Source organism: Ursus americanus, chromosome 29, assembly GCF_024610735.1.
Source record: "Ursus americanus isolate L20-20 chromosome 29, mUrsAme1.1.p, whole genome shotgun sequence".
Classification (NCBI taxonomy): domain Eukaryota; kingdom Metazoa; phylum Chordata; class Mammalia; order Carnivora; family Ursidae; genus Ursus; species Ursus americanus.
Genome location: NC_142155.1, coordinates 2,384,346 through 2,404,428, shown reverse-complemented (window position 1 = coordinate 2,404,428; position 20,083 = coordinate 2,384,346). Strand labels below are relative to the sequence as shown.

Genomic DNA, 20,083 nt, shown 5'->3' with positions numbered 1-20,083 from the left:
TGCTGGTGTGGGATCTACACTCTGGGAACTACCGGCCCCACCTGCAGGCTCTCTATGTGCCCGACTGTGGATAATGCTCTTGATTTGCTCAGGAGCTGCTGGGTTTCATCCAGAGGCCGGCCTGACGGAGTGGCAGGTGAGGACACGGAACCGGTAATAGCAACGCTCTCATTTCGGTAAAGCCATCACCGCAGAACAGAAACAGAGTTTAATCAGAGCCATAATTGGCGCATTGCATAAGGAGTTTCATTTACTCTGCTGCATCTCATTTTGCTCTGAAGAGGCATTTACTGCAGACAGTTTTTAAAGGAAAATTCTTATAATTAGAGAATATATGTGTAATCAATTTTGGCTTATGGGAAGGCTCTTCTAGAAATCAAAACGCATACCGGCACCAACGCACAAATATTCCAGAAACAAACATTATGCGATTTACAAGCTATTCATTAATATCCCAATATACCACTTCCAGCGTCTCATTCAGGAGGCAGCTGCTACTTTCTCTGGGCAGACTCAGTGTTCCTATTACTGAAATGACCCAAAGGCGGCAAGGTAGTCAGCACAGCCTGTCTTCATCATTCTGCCCCTAACCACATAAATAACCAAATAGCAGTCATTAAGTTTGCAGACGGCATCAAGCTAGAAGAGAAACTACCCCAAAGGGGAGAAAAAGTTTTTAGTCTGACATTGATAATTTGGGTCAAAGAAGAGAAAATATAGCAAACATCTGAGCAAGGCAATATATCGAAGGAGAAAATCCAAACTGTAAGATAAAAAGGTCAACACACGTGCAAATTTGCCATTTGTTTATTTAGCAACTAATTACTGAGCACCTATTATGTGCCTGGTTCTGGGGCTGGAAGTGGTGAGCAAAACAGATATTGTCACTCACTCACGGAGCTCACAGACTAGAGAGAAGAGAGGCCTTAAATTAGTAAATAAACAAACAAAACTTTCAATCATGGTCAGTGCTTGAATGAAAAGAGCAGACTAATATGAAGAAGAACAGCTTGGTGTGTGAGGACGGACTATTTAGGTAGAGTGGTTGGTTAGGGAAGCTTCTCTGAGGAGGGGACATGTGCCAGAACACGAAAGATGAGATGCAGTCAGCTCTGGAAGGACACCATTCCAGACAGAGAGGACTGGTCCAGGCCGAGCCAACATCCTGCAGCAATTCCCTGGACAGGAGAGGTGAGCGCCAAGATCCTTCCTAGGAACTGGAAGACCAGTGTGGCTGAGCACAATGAACAAGAATGAGGGTAGAGAGAGATGAGGTGGGAGAGAAGGCATCCAGGAAAACAGGCGTCAGCAGCAAAATAACATTTTAGAGCAGGGGGTCAGCAATCTTTTCCTGTGAATGGCAAGAGAGTAAATAGCATAGGCTTTTATAGGCCATAAGGTCTCTGTCACAAGTACTCAACCCTCCAGTTGTAGCAAGAAAGCAGCCTTCCACAATACTTAAGTGAATACTTATCATAGCTCTGTTCTAATAAAACTTTATTTACATAAACACGCAGTGGGTGGACTTAGCCTGCAGGCCAAATTTTTTCTTTCTGACCCTGGAAGCATAAAAGCAGGCATGAGACCGTACTAGAAAACATAAGTAGGAGCAGGAAATTAATCTTCTAAATGAATCAGACCAGCTACATTAGTCAGGCCGTCACTCCATGAAATGTCTTCCTTGGGCTCCACGTTCAAGTGGGATATAATTAAACATGCACAGGTTCTAAAATAGTGATGTTTACAGCTTTGGAAAACTGACCAAGTGCAAAGTTTAAATGAGTTGATGTGTTCAACCTGAACAACAGAGAAAAGTAATAAAATCGTTTTCATGTGTCCTAAGTGTTATTTTGCTGAAGATGTATCCAACTGTTCACAGTGTTGTGGGAGTAGAAAGACAAGGGAATCAGAGGAAAGGGAGAAGTGGAGCTGGAGCTGGAGCTGGAGCTGGAGCTGGAGCTGGAGCTGGAGCTGCATGCGGACCTGGAACTGAAGCTGGATGTGGACCTGGAGCTGGAGCTGGAGCTGGAGCTGGACCTGGAGCTGGAGCTGCATGTGGACCTGGAGCTGAAGCTGGATGTGGACCTGGAGCTGGAGCTGGAGCTGGAGCTGGACCTGGAGCTGGAGCTGCATGTGGACCTGGAGCTGGAGCTGGAGCTGGAGCTGGAGCTGGAGCTGGACCTGGACCTGGAGCTGGAGCTGCATGTGGACCTGGAGCTGGAGCTGGACCTGGACCTGGAGCTGGAGCTGGAGCTGGAGCTGGAGCCATAACTGGAACTGCACCTGGAGCTAGAACCAGAGCTGGAACTGGCAGAACGCCAGTTCTGTCCGGGGCCTGACCAGGCAGACTGTGAGGAGTGGTCCCTGAGGGCTCTCCTCCCTGTGTCTGCGGCACACGAGTCTACTCAGGAGTAGAGGAGTATTTTAATCAGTGTGTCTTAGACATATCACTGTTTAAAGGAACGCCATATTGTACACTTTTGTCAAATGAATAGTCCCATAATTCATCCATTTCTAAACCTGGCATTTTCCTATTTGAAAAGAATCCAGCATGTGTTGATCACTGCGTGTCAGGTGTGCTAAGCGCCTTATACGCATTGTCTCGTTAGCTCCTCAGGAAGTCAGTATTATTCTTGCCCTCCTTTACCAACGACAGAGTCCTTGCTGTTATTATCCTCATTTCCCCAAAAACTTAGACTTAAAGATATTAAATAATTTCCCCAAGGCCAATTAGCTAATAAATGGTAGACTCAATTTATTTTATGTTTACAATAAGGCAGAGTGAGAAATAGCTGTATTTACATTTTCAAAAAATAGCACTCCATAATATAAATCATAAAATTTCCACTTTTTTTGTTTGAAAGGTCAAAGGTTAGAATGCGCTTTTGACTACAGCCAACTTAGCTCATCACAATTCTGTAAATATTTCCAGAAGATCAGTGATTTCTATTTAATGTCTAGCTGCATTCATTACATGAAGAGGCTCAAATCTTACTTTTCCAAGCTCTCCTAATATCTTTTGCAGTGATTAGGGTTTTAAATTTCTTAAAATATAGGAAGCATAGTTGTTTTATCTAAAACAACTCTGATACTCCTACTATCTCAAGTATTAGTGGGCCCGTGTCTGCTGTCTCTTATTCTATTTGTTCTTACTCTTGTGTCTTACTTCCTTATACGCTTAGACAGCTTTTACTATAAGATGCTCATTTCCTTCAGAAGATTATTTGTGAGGGGGCACCTGGGGGGCTCCATTGGTTGAGCATCTGACTCTTGATTTCAGCTCAGGTCATGATCTCAGGGTCCTGGGATCCAGCCCCACGTCGGGTCCTGTATTCAGCACAGAGTCTGCTTGAGGATTTTCTCTCTCCCTCTGCCTCTCCCTGCCCCCTGCTTGCTCTCTCTCTCTCAAATAAATAAATCTTACAAAAAAGAAAGAAAAGAAAAAAGAAAATTATTTGTGAGAATTCTTTGGGGCCTAGGTTGAAGGTGCGTTCCCCCAGAGAGGACTGGCATTTACTCCTTCCATACGCTTGGAGGCTCTGCCACTTTAAACAAAATTCACAGTCTGGGTTTCGTTAGACTGCAAATCTGGGAATTTAGGCTGCAAATCTTTGTTGGGATTAGCATGCAGTTGCACGTCAGGTTTCCCTCCTTCCATCACTGCTTGGCACCAAGGTAAATATCCTTGCATTCTCTGGGAGGAGGGTGTGAGGTGAACACTTCTGATTTACCCTTTCACTCTGAGGTTCCAGCATGATGAGCGGAAGAGTCTGCTCTTTCCAGTTCTGTAATAAAGAGTCTGTAATAATCAGGAAATGCAACACTATCCTGCCCTTAGTCCATGTTTACATACAGACCTATTTACTCGAGTTTAATAGTATCATTGAACTAATTTTAATCAAAATATCAGAACCATCTTTTATGAATCAGACTTAGTCAAACCCTGACTGGATGATTTTCAACAAAGTAAATGTCATCATATATGTGTAAATATATACACATGTAACATATGCACAGATGCATGGCTGTTATCTGTATAAACAGACCTAAGGAATTAGCACTGGGTTAGTAATCAAGAGATGCACGTTACACTTACAGTTTTGACTTTATTACTTTCTAGAAAAGTCAACTTTGGAAAGTCACTTCTTTGAGTTCACTTCCTCATAAACCAAGGGACCTAGGTCGGGGATTCTCACTGGGGTAATTTTGCCTACCAGGGGTCATTTTGGAAATTGTTAGGGCTACTTTGGGTTGTCATAACGTTTGGGAGTGCTATTGGCATTTACAGGGAGCCAGAGATTTTAATATTCCATGACAGAACCGCCCCAAAAAGAGTCGTTCTGCATCCTGCCCAACTTTTGGATGTTTTATCAGACATTTGTTTACGTGAAACATCTGTTTATAAGTGTCTGAGCCCAGAACCTAACTCTACTTTATATGTAAAAACAATTTATGTTTTTGCATAATTTTAATGTGCATGGACTTTTCCAGATTTATAACTACTATGTAAATCAAGGGAAGACTGTACACTGTCTTGTTTGCCACTTCCCCAGCAATGCCACGTATGTGCTTGAGTCCCCGAGACCACCCACCTGCATGAGTCTGCGTGTGCAGCTCCTACACTCAGGTCCTTCACTGTAGTCCTAAACTGAACATTTACGTATTGAAATGTAGGTTATATCACTTTCTTTCATTTCTTATCTGTATTACAGTCAGCGGATCTATATATATATATATATATATATATATATATATATATATATATATATATATATATATGGATTTCATTTCTATGTGGGGGTCCTAGTTTGCCAAAGAGAGAATGACTTGGGATCTCCCTTTTTTATGAAAAGTTTTCCATATTAGGACTATGCCAAGGTAAAGAATTCATAAACTCTTTCTTCCTTCATTTCAGTGAATTAGTCTGGTTTGGGTGTTGTGTGACAAACAACTCTGGGTATGTTTCTAAGTCGCCCTGCCCTTTGTGGCTTCATTAATTCCTACTCCCTCAAGGTATGGTCTATTAGCAAGGATGATCCCCTGGCTCAGAAGGGAGAAAAGGGACCCATAATTTCGCTGTCCGAGGGAGCCTCTGCTCGGGACCAGGTGAGTACGTCTTTATTTCAGCATTCATTTCAGTGAACTTACTACTAAGTAATGGAACCACACCGATGAGTAAGACAGTGCCCGTCATCACAGAAGACTTGTCACCTAACTGGGGAGAAAACCTTAAACCCAAAAGGCTGTGCCATGATGCAGGGCATGGAAGAATCTGAAGTGTGACGTGTAAGCAAAATGCTATGGGAGAATGCATCGGGGAGTAACTCATTTGACCTGGGAGAAGGAGGAAAGGTTTTAAGAAGTGGAATGGGGTATTTCGGGCAGGTGGCACTCCACTGACAAGGGGCGGAGTAGAAGCTAAAGAGTGTAAGGCAGGCCATGGGAGAGTCTGTTTAGTGATTTCAGAAAGTTAACATCAGTAAGGAATCTTGGACAAGGTAGGGCTGGAAAGGAAGGTTGGGACCCAGTCATGGAGGGCCTTGAAAGCCGTGCTGAGGAGTCTGGACGGAATTCTGCAGGCAATTCTACAGAAAGCCATGAAGTTTTGAGGAGAGTGATGTGACCGGAGCCCTGGTTCCTGAAAATTTTCTAGCTGGTCTCTCTAAGATGCATTAGGGGCCAGGAGAAGATAGGAAGAAAGGAACTGGTGTTAGTCAGCGGTTGGACCAGTCCAGGTGAGACTAGCAAGGTAGGAAACAGAGCCGCTGAACTGGAACAAGAGGGTGGAGGGAGAGACTTATGGGGGGCACGGTTAGGGGGAGGAGGGGGACTCCTTGACTCCAAGGGCTCCAGCCTGCCTGCCTGAGTTCCCGGTGATGATGCTGTAACCCTGACACTGCCAGCTACCAGGGGACGGTTGCCCAGAAAGATGGAGGTGATAATGAGCTTTGTCTTTAAATCAGCTGGATTTTTTTTTTAAAGATTTTATTTATTTATTTGTCAGAGAGAGAGAGAGAGAGAGAGAGAGAGAGAACGTAAGGTCTCAAGCAGGGGGAACAGCAGGCAGAGGGAGAAGCAGACTGCCCGCTGAGCAGGGAGCCCGATGTGGGGTTGGTCCAGGACCTGAGCCGAAGGCAGATGCTTCACCGACTGAGCCCCCCAGGCGCCCCTAGACCAGTTGGATTGGAAGGGCAGATAAATATTCATGTGGAGATGTCCAGCAAACTATCAGAAAAAGAGACTGAGTGCTCTATAGTTTCCAGGCTATCTGGCACTTCTCTACTGCCCTCTCCTCTGTTAAAGCTGAAAGGTTACAGACAGCACTGGAGTTAGGGGCTCATGCTCTGGACCCCACTGACTTAGACACAAGTACCAGCTTTGCCACTCTCCAGCTGTACGAGCTTGGCTGAGGTCTCTAAGCCCTCAGTTTCCTCACCTATAAAAGGGTGATAATAAAAATATCTTTTGCATAACGTTGCTTTGACAATTAACTGAGTTAGTATCTGGCATATTGTTAGTGCCTAAAAATGATCCCTGTTATTAAACCTGATGACTTACGATTCCCCAAACATACACTGAACTTTCCTACCTCCCGTCATTTGCCCCTGCTGCTGTACACAGCTTAGGATGCGCTCCTACCCTGACCCACCCCGCCCACCAATTGAATTCACTCCTACTATTCACCTACTCCCTACTCAAGATCCTGAAATCCAGCTTAGTCCTGACTCTCAGAGTCAGGGTAGGAATGTAGAATTATCCATAAGATTGGAAGAGTTTGCACATTCAGTGCTCCCATTACACAAAGTCTTGGCTGGCCTGGAAGGGGGAATCCAGAATTTACTCTGTTATAGAAAATACTCTGATTCTATGAGGTTTCCTTACATGTTTTAATAGAGGGAAATCATGTGTCAAAATACAGGCTTTATCAAATATGAAAAGCAGAAAAATAAGAACTTGGGAAGCCCAAACAAATTTGGACACATCTAACGTATGCTATCCTTTTTGTTTGTTTGCATTTGAGCACTTTTTCCCTGGCGCTTCTAGTTTGGATTCCTTTTTGGCAGCATTTTCCCAGGTGAAAAGTGCCACCAGTCAGTTCTTTCCTGCTCCCTTCCACCCACGCTTTGTTTTGGCAAATGTAACTTGCCTGGGCACTGCAGAAATGTTCCTCTTGCACAGCCCTGATGCCAAATTGGAAGAAACATTGTTCTCTGTGAAATTAAGATAAGAGTTCAGAAGGGCCACTCTGCTTCGAAATATGATTTTAACCATTTTTTCTTTAAGTTAACTGAAACAGTAGCTCAATGTCAGTCTTTGGGTTTCTACTTATTAGAGTATCTTTCTTTTGTTTTAGAGCAGTTCCTATAGCAATAGAATGAAAATAACCTTTATGTTTTGTTCAGCTGCAAAGACAGAACTATAAATTATTCCTTACCCTAGTTTCCTTTCAGCACATACAAAAGCCAGTGCTTCCTCTGCCCCAATAAATCAAAGCTTCAAAAAGGGCAAGGCAGCTAATCAGAGAACGCAGCTTCCACTAACGAGACAATGAAACCCAGTGTCTGTCATCTTTGGAATTAATAAGAGATAAAGTGCCACTTTACACAAAGTTTCCAAACCAGGTCAGGAAAGAGTCAGGACACAGAATGGATGTGTAAACCTGGTCATTACATTCATCTAAGACCGTATAATCCAATAAAGATTGAATTTCCATCTGCATCTTACGGCCATGGGTGAATGTCTTCCATGCATTTCCAATAGGATCAAAGACTTCATTTTACTTTTGAAAAATATTTTTTCAAAAAAAGAAATAAACATTCTTCAGCTGAGACTGATAAGGAAAATGTTTCTGAGAGGAGGCAATACTGGAAATAAACCTTGATGGATGTAGGACCTTTTAACAGTTACAAAGATGCATAAACATTTTGTAGGAATGGATTGACTCAAATCAATCCTGCCTTAGAGATCCAATTCATTAGTTTTCAACTATTAATGTCCCCCATGGAGTAATTAATGAAGCTAACATTTATTGACTACATTCTCTAAATCAGGTATCACTACTAAGCATGGGATTATGAAGATGACTACAACATTGCACCTGCCCTTAAGGTGCGCTCACTCTTCGCAAAGCTCTGCTGTTGCCCCATTTTATTACACAAAATAAAACGTGAGAATCGTTACAGATTGATCCTGGGATTCATCTGGAAGCTCTACATGAAAGTTTTGCTTCATAGCAATTTTCTCTGTCAAATGAAATTGAATGAGCAAAGATACAAAGAAGACAGCTTTTCCAGCGCAGAATGTAGTTGCATAAATTCACCATCACCATAGCCACGAACTTAGTAATTTTATAAAAGCGCCTGAAAACAAAAAAGAAAACAAAATGGCTAATGCTTATGTTACAGCACTTTTGTAAAGGCAGAATAGCCAAAAAAAAGTAACAATGTATTCGGAGTCTCAGCTAGAACCCAAACAGTGTTAATATCTAGAATTTCTGGCCAGAGTGTCTTTATATCAGGGACCAAGAGATTTACTGGGAGAAACTCATTTTAAAAGAAGAGAAAATTCTGCACATGGGCTTGGTTCAAAAAATGGTGTGTTCATGTATAGTACTCAAAATTTGTCTTTAAGTCCAGTTGCTGGGCTGGGCACTTCAAATTTTAAAAAATGATAAAGCAATTTTAACTAAAAACTTTATAGGCACGGGGGTGTGGGATAGCACTGCTTTGGGGTCCATGTCACCGAGTACAGCACAAAATGGAGAGAATCTACATTCTCCCTACTTGTGCACGACGCAGCAAAACGTTGGCTAATCGAAATCTCCAACACAATGGCACCCTTTGAGTCTACTGGCACATCCAGGAAAGTGAGATGCCGCGCTTCACCCAGGACAGCCACTGGGGACACCGCAGCAGTGCGTCACCTGCACCGAATGATGCTGCTTAAGAAGAGAAGGAAGAACTTGGCAGACGCCTTGAGACAGAGGACGGGTGGTAGGCGATTCGTGCGAGCGCCCCCGAGGGCACCGTAGCGACACTGCGAGCATTCTGCAGCGAGTGGCAGGACTGTCCACAGTCGGTGGAGTAAGAGCCAGAGAAATGTGGTTTGTTCCTGCTCATCTGACCCCTTTGGCTATTTCCCTGAGCTGGAGTGGACTACGCACACTACATAAACAGAAATTACTCAAACGCTAGGTCCTAATTCATTTTGAGGATACGCTGAATTATTCTCTAAGAAGAAAAGTACTCACTTATATGAAATTTAGTAACATAGTCAACAACTTCTTTCCATCTGTGGTATTTCTGGTCAAACACTCATCCTTCGCACTGTTGTGACCATAGCATACTTCTGAACATAAGTGGGTGGTGGGGGACAAACACACAAGAGAATTAAGAATATAAGGGAATAGGGTTTGTTCGCCATGGAGACTGCCTTGTTCTCCTGAGAACCAGCGACACTGAACAACAAAAAAGGATTCCTGGTACTTTCGGAAATTACATAGAAGGTAAATTGAACTTTAGTCCAGAGGACATACCTGTAAAATGTCTGGTCGGAAAGTTCTGGACTGGATTCCCTTCCTCATGTAAAGATTTTTGCGAAAGCTTTTTCTGCTCACAAGGGAAGACTCTGATAGAGAACCCATTTTAAAAGGTGTACATATAAAATACTCGAAACAGGTTATCCTGCATGGTTAGACCTAAACTGACAGCAAACGGAAAAGTAATGTATCCTATTGTACTTTCAATGGCCTTCAACAATAATTAAAAGCAGAGTAGGAAAAAGCACTGACAAAGTTCTTTGGTGAAGACATTCTAAGATTGTTTTCTTTGGAATTGGAAAGCCTCTTCCTGTTTTGCAATAATGGTCTTCCTTTCTTCTTCTCCATCTACCTTGTGCTCTGCTAGCAGATTAATTTTCCTAAGGCATCACCTTTATCATGTCGTATTTCTGCTTACAGCCTCAGAAAGTAAATTTCATAGGCAATGGGAAGGAGTGGTGGAGAAGAGCAAATTCACTGAATAATAACCACAGCTAGAATGTACCAGGCGCTGTGAGCCAAGCACTGTCCTAAGCACTGTGCATGCCGCGACCCATGTAATACTCAAAAACTCCTGTGAGACAGATGCTAGTTTTTTACCCCATTTTAAAGATAAGACTAAGGAACTAGCTCAAGGTTATACGGGTGACATTTTATTTTTATTTACTTATTTGAGAGGGAGAATGAGAGACAGAGACAAAGCATGAGAGGGGGGAAGGTCAGAGGGAGAAGCAGACACCCTGCTGAGCACGGAGCCCGACGCGGGACTGGATCCTTGGACTCCAGGATCATAACATGAGCCAAAGGCAGACGCTTAACCAACTGAGCCACCCAGGCACCCTACAGGTGACATTTCAACCCAAGCAGTCTAACGCTAGGCCTCTTTCACTCTTAACCATTGCATTTATTTATTTCTTTTTAAAGATTTTATTTCTTTATTTAGAGAGAGCATGTGCATGGGAGTGGGGGAGGGGCAGAAAGAGAGGGAGAGAGAGAATCCCGAGCAGACTGTGGTCTGAGCACAGAGCCCAATGCGGGGCTCGATCTCATCATGACCCTGAGATCATGACTTGAGCAGAAATCAAGGGTCAGATGCTCAACCAACCGACTGAGGCACCCAGGAGCGCATTAATCATTGCATTTAAATCCTAAAGCTCAAGAGGCCCTCAGGGGTGGACACACACACACACACACACACACACACACAGAGGCCCTCAGGGGTGGACACACACACACACACACACAGAGGCCCTCAGGGGTGGACACACACACACACACACACACAGAGGCCCTCAGGGGTGGACACACACACACACACACACAGAGGCCCTCAGGGGAGGACACACACACACACACACACACAGAGGCCCTCAGGGGTGGACACACACACACAGACACAGAGGCCCTCAGGGGTGGACACACACACACACACACACACACACACAGAGGCCCTCAGGGGCAGGGACACACACACATACACACACACAGAGGCCCTCAGGGGAGGACACACACACACACACACACAGAGGCCCTCAGGGGCGGAGACACACACACACACACACACACACACAGTTCCTGTTCGTGTTGTGCTTGATCCCTGAGAAGTTAAGATAGGCATTCAGTGCCTCCCACAATCAAAGAACTCCTTCCTATTTTATCATTCATTGTCCCCTCTTAATTCCTCCAATCTAGCCAAACGTTCTTGCTGTTTTGAATGCTACTCTTCCTGTCTTTCCAAATCTTAACCATCACTCAAAGCCCACAACAAATCCTGTGTCACCCAAACAAAAGCATCTTCTCTGCCACATTCATTTGAGGGGGACCTCTTTGGACTCTCACAATCATTGGGGTCCATTCTGGTGGTTTGATATCATCACTCACTGCTTTGTAGGGTTCTCTTCCTATATGCTTTTTCTCACCTCCATTTTCAGTTTTAATCCCATCAAAACCAAGTCTATTGACAGTACACATTTCAGAAACACTTTCTTGATTGTGTAAGAAACACAACCACCAAATGTTCCATAGACAGAGCCTTTATTTAGAGGACATCGTTGGCTTGACAGAATAACGCAGAGGAACAAATAAACACAAGTATTGAAACGAGCTCTTCTAAAATTGCTTTGAACAATTATCACAGGGTTGAAGATATACACAGGAAATGTGTTTTATTGATCAAGTCCTCTTTGTTTCCTCTAGTGATTTCTAACACATACATTTCCAATTTACTGGTGATTTCTCTTAAAAAGTTTTAAGGATAGATTTCAACTTATTTTTCTCTTAATATCAACAATAAAATGACTTTTGTCTGTGCTTGAGGAGAGAATACCTTGGGCCACTTTTTCTTTTCTTCTCGACATCATCACCTCTCAGATTTTATTGAATTAAAATGTGGAATTTTATTTAAATGCCTTTGTTACCTTATGTACCTTTTAAGAATTCTTTAACATTTGGACTAAGGTTTATGATCACGAGGACACTTGAGAGAACTTACAGTGCCTTTTGTTGAGTTTATTATTCAGGACATTTGGAAGAAAGGGAGAAGCTGTAACTAATTTTTTTTCAGAAAGTGTAAGTGGATGGTATACTTTCTAAGTCCAATACGTACTATTATGGAACATAAAACTAATGATGACTACAGTCAAATTAAAAAAGACTTTATCATAGAAAAAAAAAGCTAATAGTGACTAATTTTGATACTCTCACCATCCTATGAGGAGAAAGGTCTATAGATGGGCCACTCTGGCATGAAGATTCTTTTGAGCTGAAGGCAACTGAGACCCTACAGACTCAAAAGAAACAGTTGCCCTTCCTGTAACTGCCTAGAAGAATCTAAATTGGGGGGTCTTTCTCAGGATGAGGTTATTAGCAGCGATAAATTTTATCTGATGACCCATCTGTGTGGCAGGGCAAACATCTAATTACCAAACATACGTTCTACTTCTTATCACCCAGTGAATTGCATTCTTCCCTCTGAAGTCCCAGATCTCTACCCCCTTCTCCTTAGTTCAGGATGATATATAGACCTCATTTTGCCTGTCTCTGGAATTTCCATGTCTGTATGGATTCCTCATATATACACTATTAAATTTGATTTTCTCCTGTTAATCTATCTCATGTTGATTTGATTCTTAGTGCAGCTAGAAGTCCCTTTGAGGGGACAGGAATTCTTGTTCTCCAATAGTTTCAAATCAAGAGGACACAACCCTTAAGTCTTGATTCTGGAAGGGAATACAAGAGTAACCAAGGCTGGCACTTCTGGCTCATCTTCCTAAAAATGGTATTGTTTAGGGAGGGGCGGGGGGGGGTGGGAAATGAAGGGGAGATGCAAGTCAGAGAGATGTGTTCCCAAGCACGGTTTGTGAAGACTCAGTGAAGAAACAGATTTTGTTATTTTATGAGCACGTGCAAAGCGCTTTGTTCCCACAATTTCTTTTCTAGCTGTAGTCTACAGAAAGCCTGCCGTGGCCTACTCAGGCCTGGAAGGTTCTGGGCAAAGGGTAACGAGCCCTATTTTTCTTGAGTTTAGAAAAGGTTCAGCCAGAAACTCCAAATTAAGTTTTAAATGAAGCTACCCACTTACAGTGTTCTTGATTTGGCTCTTTTTGGGAGACGCACTGAAATCTGTAACCAGAACACCAATAGAGTGTGTATAAACAAGTTATGGCAATACAAATCCTTCTTTTTCCTCCAAAACATTAGATAAAAGGAAAAATTTTTATTGAAACATGAAATGGAGTCATCTTGTCAGCAATTCCCATTCTGACCAGAAAGGCTGTGGAAGGTCACAGGTGGGTCTGGGGAAACCCTGCCCTCTGTTTATTGCACCTCGTAGCCAAAGGCCCTAGCATAAATGTGGGGCCCTGAAAATGGGTTTCTTACTTTATCTGTAACAGGTTTGAGGACAAGTTGAAAATGAAACTGTATTTTAAAAAGAATAGTAAGGTATAGGTTCGATGCTTTCTAAAATGTTCTTTTAAGGGGTGCCTGGGTGGCTCAGTTGGTTAAACTGCCTTCAGCCCAGGTCATGATCTCAGGGTCCTGGGATCCAGCCCAGCATCCCGCTCCTTGCTCAGGGGCAGTCTGTTTCTCTTTCTCCCTCTGCCCCCCTCCACGTTTGCGTGTGCGCATGCGCGCACCACACATATTCTCTCTCTGTCCGTTCTCTGTCTCCGAATAAACGAATAAAATCTTTAAAAAATAAAATAAAACGTTCTTTTAAGCAAGTGTTTATCATTCCTCTTAAAAGTAGGAAAATTATCCTGTTAAAAGAACTTATTTCCATGTAATCCCCTTCCACTCCCCCCTCCCACCCCCATTAAGGAATGATGATGAGCTCTGGTTCAGTAGATAGAAGCTTGAAGCATCTCAAGAGGCAAACAAAGAGAAATTGTTATATTAAGTTACACTGAGTGCTCTTGAGTATTTAAGGAGATGTAGGACTTTTAGATAAGCAATTAGTGGGAACCATCCCTCTGATGTGTAAGATAAACGTTAATGCTTTTCTAACTACATGCTAAGATATACCAGTCATCTTTACATTACTGAATTATAATCAAATGTGGGTCCCAATTATCTTTGTTATACATTAAGGACAAAAACAAATGTCTCAGGGACAACAGCTAGACTGGCTTTATCCATCATACAAAACCATTTAACCTTGTTAGCATTTTTTACTACAGGGGCCACCGATCAGGTTTAATTACCAAAGTGATTAGTGCGAGGTCAATTACATCCGAGGGCCTGGTTCTGGTCGGGTTTTCTGTCTCAGTGGAATCAAACAAGCTTTGCTAGCCTTGGTGTACTCTTGTTTAGTCAATCTAATTTTGGCAAAATGGCGTCAGGTCGTGGTTTCTACGCAATCTGTTGGCGTTTAACAATGTATCTCCATAGTCACTGGAGATGGGAATTCAAATATTGTGACCATATACGGCACCAAAAGTAGACATACACGTAAAGCTCACCCTGGCTGAAATAGCACGCTCCCTACACACACCATGTTTTAATATGGCTCCGGTCCTCGTCGACCTCCTCTTCCTTTTCTTTCTTTCTTTCCTTTCTTCCTTCCCACCCTCCTTCTTTCTCCTTCCTTCCTCCTTTCTTTCCTTCCCTCTTTTCCTCCTTCCTCCTTGCTCCCCCCTCCGCCATTTTTTTTTAAAGATTTTATTTATTTTTTTGACAGAGAGAGAGACTGAGCACACGAGCAGGGGGAGCAGCAGGCAGAGGGAGAGGGGGAAGCAAGCTCCCCACCGAGTGGGGAGCCCAATGCAGGGCTCGATCCCAGAACCCTGAGATCATGACCTGAGCCGAAGGCAGATGCCTAACCGACTGAGCCACCCAGCCGCCCCCCACCCCCTCTGTCTTTCTTTCTTTTTTTTTTTTTTTTTAAGATTTTATTTTTATTTATTTGACAGAGATAGAGACAGGCAGCAAGAGAGGGAACACAAGCAGGGGGAGTGGGAGAGGGAGAAGCAGGCTCATAGCGGAGGAGCCTGATGTGGGGCCCGATCCCACAACGCCGGGATCACGCCCTGAGCCGAAGGCAGACGCTTAACCGCTGTGCCACCCAGGCGCCCCTCTGTCTTTCTTTCTTGACTGTTTTAATTCCATCACTGGTATCCAAGAGGTTCAATGGAATAATGACTAGGTGCCTGTGCTCCAAATCCAGCTCTGCTTCTTACTGTGTGTCTGAAATATCCACCTACCCTCTGGCCCTTCATATATAAATATATATAAATAGGGATGGTAAGAATAACCTCATAGGATTATTTTGAGGATTAAAAGAGAGATAATACATGAAGCACATAGAGCAAGGCCTGGGATATGGTAACAATAAATAGCACCTGTTATTATTATATTTTGACTGGCATCTGGATTTTTACCATTTCTGGGGTTTCTAATTTCTTTTTTACTTTTCCTGTTCCTTTCCTTAACTTCAATCATTTTCAAATGCTACATGGTGTTTTTCTTGCCCTGTTTCTTGCTTTATTCCCAATTATTTAAAAAACCTGCTTCATTATATCTATTCTGTTTGATATTCTTTCACCCAGAGGCTTCTTACTCAGAGTCCTCTGACTACAGCAAATTGCACAAACGGCTCTCTTGTCTTGTTTTTACCCTGTTGTCTGTAAAATGGGAAAATATTAGCATTAGTCTCAGAGTTACAGTGAGAACTGCATGAGGTAATTTATGTTAAAGACCGCCAACAGCATCAGGCATAGAATTACTCAATTGATGATGGTGAACAATTTTTTTTTTTACCCACAATGTCCTTTCCTCTTTTTGCTGGCTAACCCCTGGTCGATTTCCTTCTTTTTCTTTTCTTTCTTTCTTTCTCTTTCTTTCTTTCTTTCTTTCTTTCTTTCTTTCTTTCTTTCTTTCTCTTTCTTTTTCTTTATTTTTCCTTTCCAACCTCTTAATAGTGTATCAAAATTTTGTGTTACCATTATCTAGGACTGCTACTGAATGCATTCCAGAATCGTACTCATAAGACACAGGAGGCTAATGCAGAATGACTTCCAAGGGCCAACAGTGAGCTTATACAGCCTGCTTCAATTCTCTCTAGCCCTCCTTATGTGGTTTAACTAAATCTCTTTAATGCTGAATATTTCTGTGTCTCCTTCTCAGAGACAGAGAGAAGCGATTTTTTTTTTTTATTTAGCAAAGAAAAAAGGATAAATAAAATGGCTTCCTTTTCCCTCCCTTCCCCACTCCCTGTGGCCCTAAAAGGACTTTTACAGGTTTACACGCTACCCTCAGACCTACCCAGTGCTCAGATGTTAGCAGCTCACTTGGGGCACCGGCTCAGCGGTGCTGGCCCTCCCTTCCCATCCCTAGCAGAGCCGCTGGAGACCTGATGAGCTTCAGAAGCTCACCATGGCCAGATTTTACGTTGCATGACAGTTGCAACTTCACACAGTAACTGCAGTCTATAGTCAGAAATCATGTGTGTGTGTGTGTGTGTGTGTGGGTGTGTGAGAAAGAGACGGACAGACAGACCAACCGACCTCCTCTTACTCCTGCCCTCCGTCAGAGCTTCTCACAACCACTCCACCTCCGTTCCCCACCTGTGCCATCAGGAAGAAGGTGTGCTTAGCTCTCTGTGCCTTGGCTCCTCCTAACACTCAGAGTGAGGTGAAGGGGTCTAACTATACGTGACTCAACTGGAATTTACGTAGACAAGGTTAGTAAACTGGAACACTCTTCTAGCTGGGTTTCGTTGAGTGGTAGAGTTGTCCTGAATCATGAGCACCCTCACACCTCAACTGCAAACGCACGGTCACAGCTGCTTCCTTTTCCAGAGGAAGAAAGACTATCTCAGAAGACATTTCTATTTCATGAATAGACAGAACTCTGCTTCACTGATTCTAGTCTCCAACAATACAAACGGAACTCTTAAGAAATATTCACACACACAAATATTCATCATTAATGCATTCATTTGTGAAACCAATTTACACTAAGGCCAGACCTCATGCCACAAAAAGACCTAGATTTGGTAATGGCCATGTCAGTGGCAACACACAACTATACGCAGTCACCAAATATTGTTTCATTCACTAAGGCAGGGGTTCTCCACTGGGCTCGATCTTGGACAGCAGGGCAACGTCTGCTGGTGTTATTAGTTGTCACAACTGGGGTAGGGGGTGACTGGCATCTGGTGCGTGAGGCCAGGGACGCTGCTAAATACCCTTCAGTGCACTGAGGGGTACAAGACCACGTCCCCCGAAATCCACCGCGGTGACAGAAGGGTTACTTTGAGTTAAAGACAATCGAGAGCCAGCAGAGGCAGAGAAAGCTCTTTACCTCCGTGTAACTGCCTAAAAATAAAGTATAAATTTCCTCTTTTGTAAATGAAATTTCCATTTATAAAGGAAATTTCCATTTGTAAAGACATCTCTGTACCAGGAAGAGAGCTACTTTGGGAGACAACTCTTATCACTTGAGAAACTCTTATCTGCATAACAAGACAACCCTATTACCATACATTTCCTTCCCTCACCTTCCTATAATTTGCCTCCCCTGCCAAGAAGCCCCAAACTCTTTTTTCTTTGTTTAGCCTAAGACGGTATATAAACCTCAACTATCTGACCACCTCCTTGAGTCTCATTCCTTTGTGAAACTCCTGTGTGGATGTATGGAATTCAATTGGTTTTTTTCCTTCTGTTAATCTGTCTTTTATCAGTTTGATTTGCAAGCTGCAGCCATGGAACCTCGGAGGGTACAGGGAAAAGATCTTTCCTCCCCACAGCTCAGGGCAGTGTCTCACGACAAAAGATCACCAGGCCCCGAATGTAAATGGTGCCAACGTTGAAAAAACCTGCTTTACACGGACAGCTAGAAATCTAAGCATGAAAAATCAGCTCGGTGTTTGGGAGCTCAGTAGCCTACTAGAAGCCAAACGAATTCTTGTCTCTGGCCGCGTGTCTTGGACATATCAGAGATCTTCGATGTTTCCAACTGTGCTTAATAAAGGGACTCCGCAGGGTCAAACAGACGGGTTTTATGCCTTGGCCCGTCGGCCGGGGACAGATTAGGAGTGCCCCACCAAGCCACGCTGCTGGCAGGCAAGTGTCTCCATGAAACGAAAAGTTCACCAAAGCACAAGGCCGAGGGACACCGATGTTTTGAGTGTTGGGAAATTAGGGGAGGTAAAACCCGTGTGTTTGCGGAGAGAGGAGTGAGGCCTCTGTAGGCTCAGACGAATGCCAGTAGGCTGGATGAGCAGCCCGTAGGGTTGCAGATGCAGCCGGTCGACCTGATCGCAGAGTGGCAAAGGAGAGCTGCCGGGCTCTGGCTCCCCTTCCAGCTTTGCCCGGAGCCGGAGATGACAGGCCAGGATCAAACCGTCTCGGGGAAATCAGCAGCTCACCCATGCTCTGTAGGATTCCCTCTAGCTCGGTCCTTCTCCTTCCACCTGCTCTGGCACACAAGGATTACGGCAATTCTGGAACAGAAGGCCAGTGAGGTCTGTTGGTTGATGGGCATTAGTATTTGGTAAAGGAACCAAGGAACACGCGCAAGTCTGCACACACAGGAACACCTTTAACTTGATAATCATTCATTTGACACACATTTATTCACGGAGCATCTCTTCTGAATAAGGTATACAAAATTCTGTATTTTTCTTTCTAAAAATGTGTTTTCAACAAACCGAATGGGAAGTTTGTAAGTCTATCTGCCTGGACGTATAGCAGTTAACATTCAGTTCCACCAACGGACTCGCTCACTGTATCCCCAAAGGACAGATGGGGCTGCACGAGCAAATATCCTTCCAGGTGCGGCCGACACAGCACATATTTGAAGATTCCTCTGTGGGAAACAGAGATATAACTTCTCTGCTACTATAACTTTCTTCGCAGACTTGGTTCTTCAAAGATTTGAAGTGAACTCTTACAGACTATACGTCAACAAGTCAGCTCCCAAGTTCAGTGCAACGCTCTTGTTCTGGAGCTCGGCTCCTTGCGTCTGCGCTGGCCTCCGGCATGCTCCGGGCCGGGGAGCTGTCCGCCGGGGAGGGGACAGCTCGGCTGCAACGGTTACATCTTCAAAAAGGCCACCTGGAGAAGCAAGAAAAACCCACGAGGCTTTACTTACACAACATGATGAAACGGCTAAGTGCACATCAAATCAGAGTCAGGTAAATCTGGTCAATAAGGGTGCAGGCTGATCTTAGAAAGAAAAATGACTCTTGGTCGGGGCGGACATTGCCGTTTTACAACGGGAGCCAGGTACTCCTTTTTTAATGAACCATGTAGTGATTGACATGATTCACATGCACTTTAAAATAAATAACAGTTTGAATTGACACGCAAGTTGTACTGCTGTGAAGTGACCCAGTCCTCTCTCCCGTTGGTTCCAGCTGCTGTGTTGGACCTTCCGTGAGCAGAATTTCGAGTCCTGAAGATTCCCGGGCAGGTCCAGTTCCTCATGGCTAGCCTCTCCTCCGGTCATGCCAGTGTTTTTCATCACATTCAATTATATTTATTGTGCTTGTCAGTAGGAACTCATCTTGAAACTTAATGTGTAAAAAAATTCAGACAGGTCTACCTACAAATTCAATGAGGCCCAGATCAAATGCATCTATTTTACCAATAGTTTTCAACCACACAGAAACAAACAATGAAGTTAACCATAAAAGTTTGGAAAGTTTTCATTCAGAGGTGATAACAAATTGGGAAGTGTGCCAGGATCAGGAAGAGAGCAGAATGCAGATTAGCGACAAAGATGGGGAAGTGTGGGAGGACTGGCGAGCTCACGCTTGGCCTTGTTGGGGGGAAAGAGTGAGCAACGGAAATAAACACGTTCTGCTCTTGGACAGTTGGTTCTTAAGTCCCCAAATGCAGTCAAAGGAGGCATGTATTTAATGATCCCTGTTAAGGGGAAAGGAAAAAGGAAGAGTCACACAGGGCAGAAAGCATCTGCTTTATGTTGAGTAATTCAGAAGGATGTTACTCTTCATACAGCACTGTTGAGAAAGGCACCTGCTGAGTTTCCATATCAACTTCCTGCTGAGTTTTCTATATCAGGTTCCACAGTGAGAACACC

At 43.5% G+C, this 20,083-nt stretch overlaps 1 protein-coding gene across 4 annotated transcripts in view; it reads right to left on the bottom strand.

Annotated features, from left to right (window-relative positions):
* The window catches only part of UBE3D (ubiquitin protein ligase E3D), a 190,737-nt gene that overhangs the window by 23,720 nt on the left and 146,934 nt on the right, over positions 1 to 20,083 (bottom strand). For 2 of the 4 annotated variants that reach the window (XM_087856921.1, XM_045804361.2), the window contains one exon: positions 15,773 to 19,095. The exons of the other annotated variants lie outside the window; for them this stretch is intronic. In XM_087856921.1, coding sequence (XP_087713047.1) covers positions 19,083 to 19,095 — 13 coding nt within the window. In that variant the 3' untranslated portion in view covers positions 15,773 to 19,082. Of the gene's footprint in view, positions 1 to 15,772; positions 19,096 to 20,083 lie in introns of those variants that run through there. 4 annotated transcript variants of the gene reach the window in all.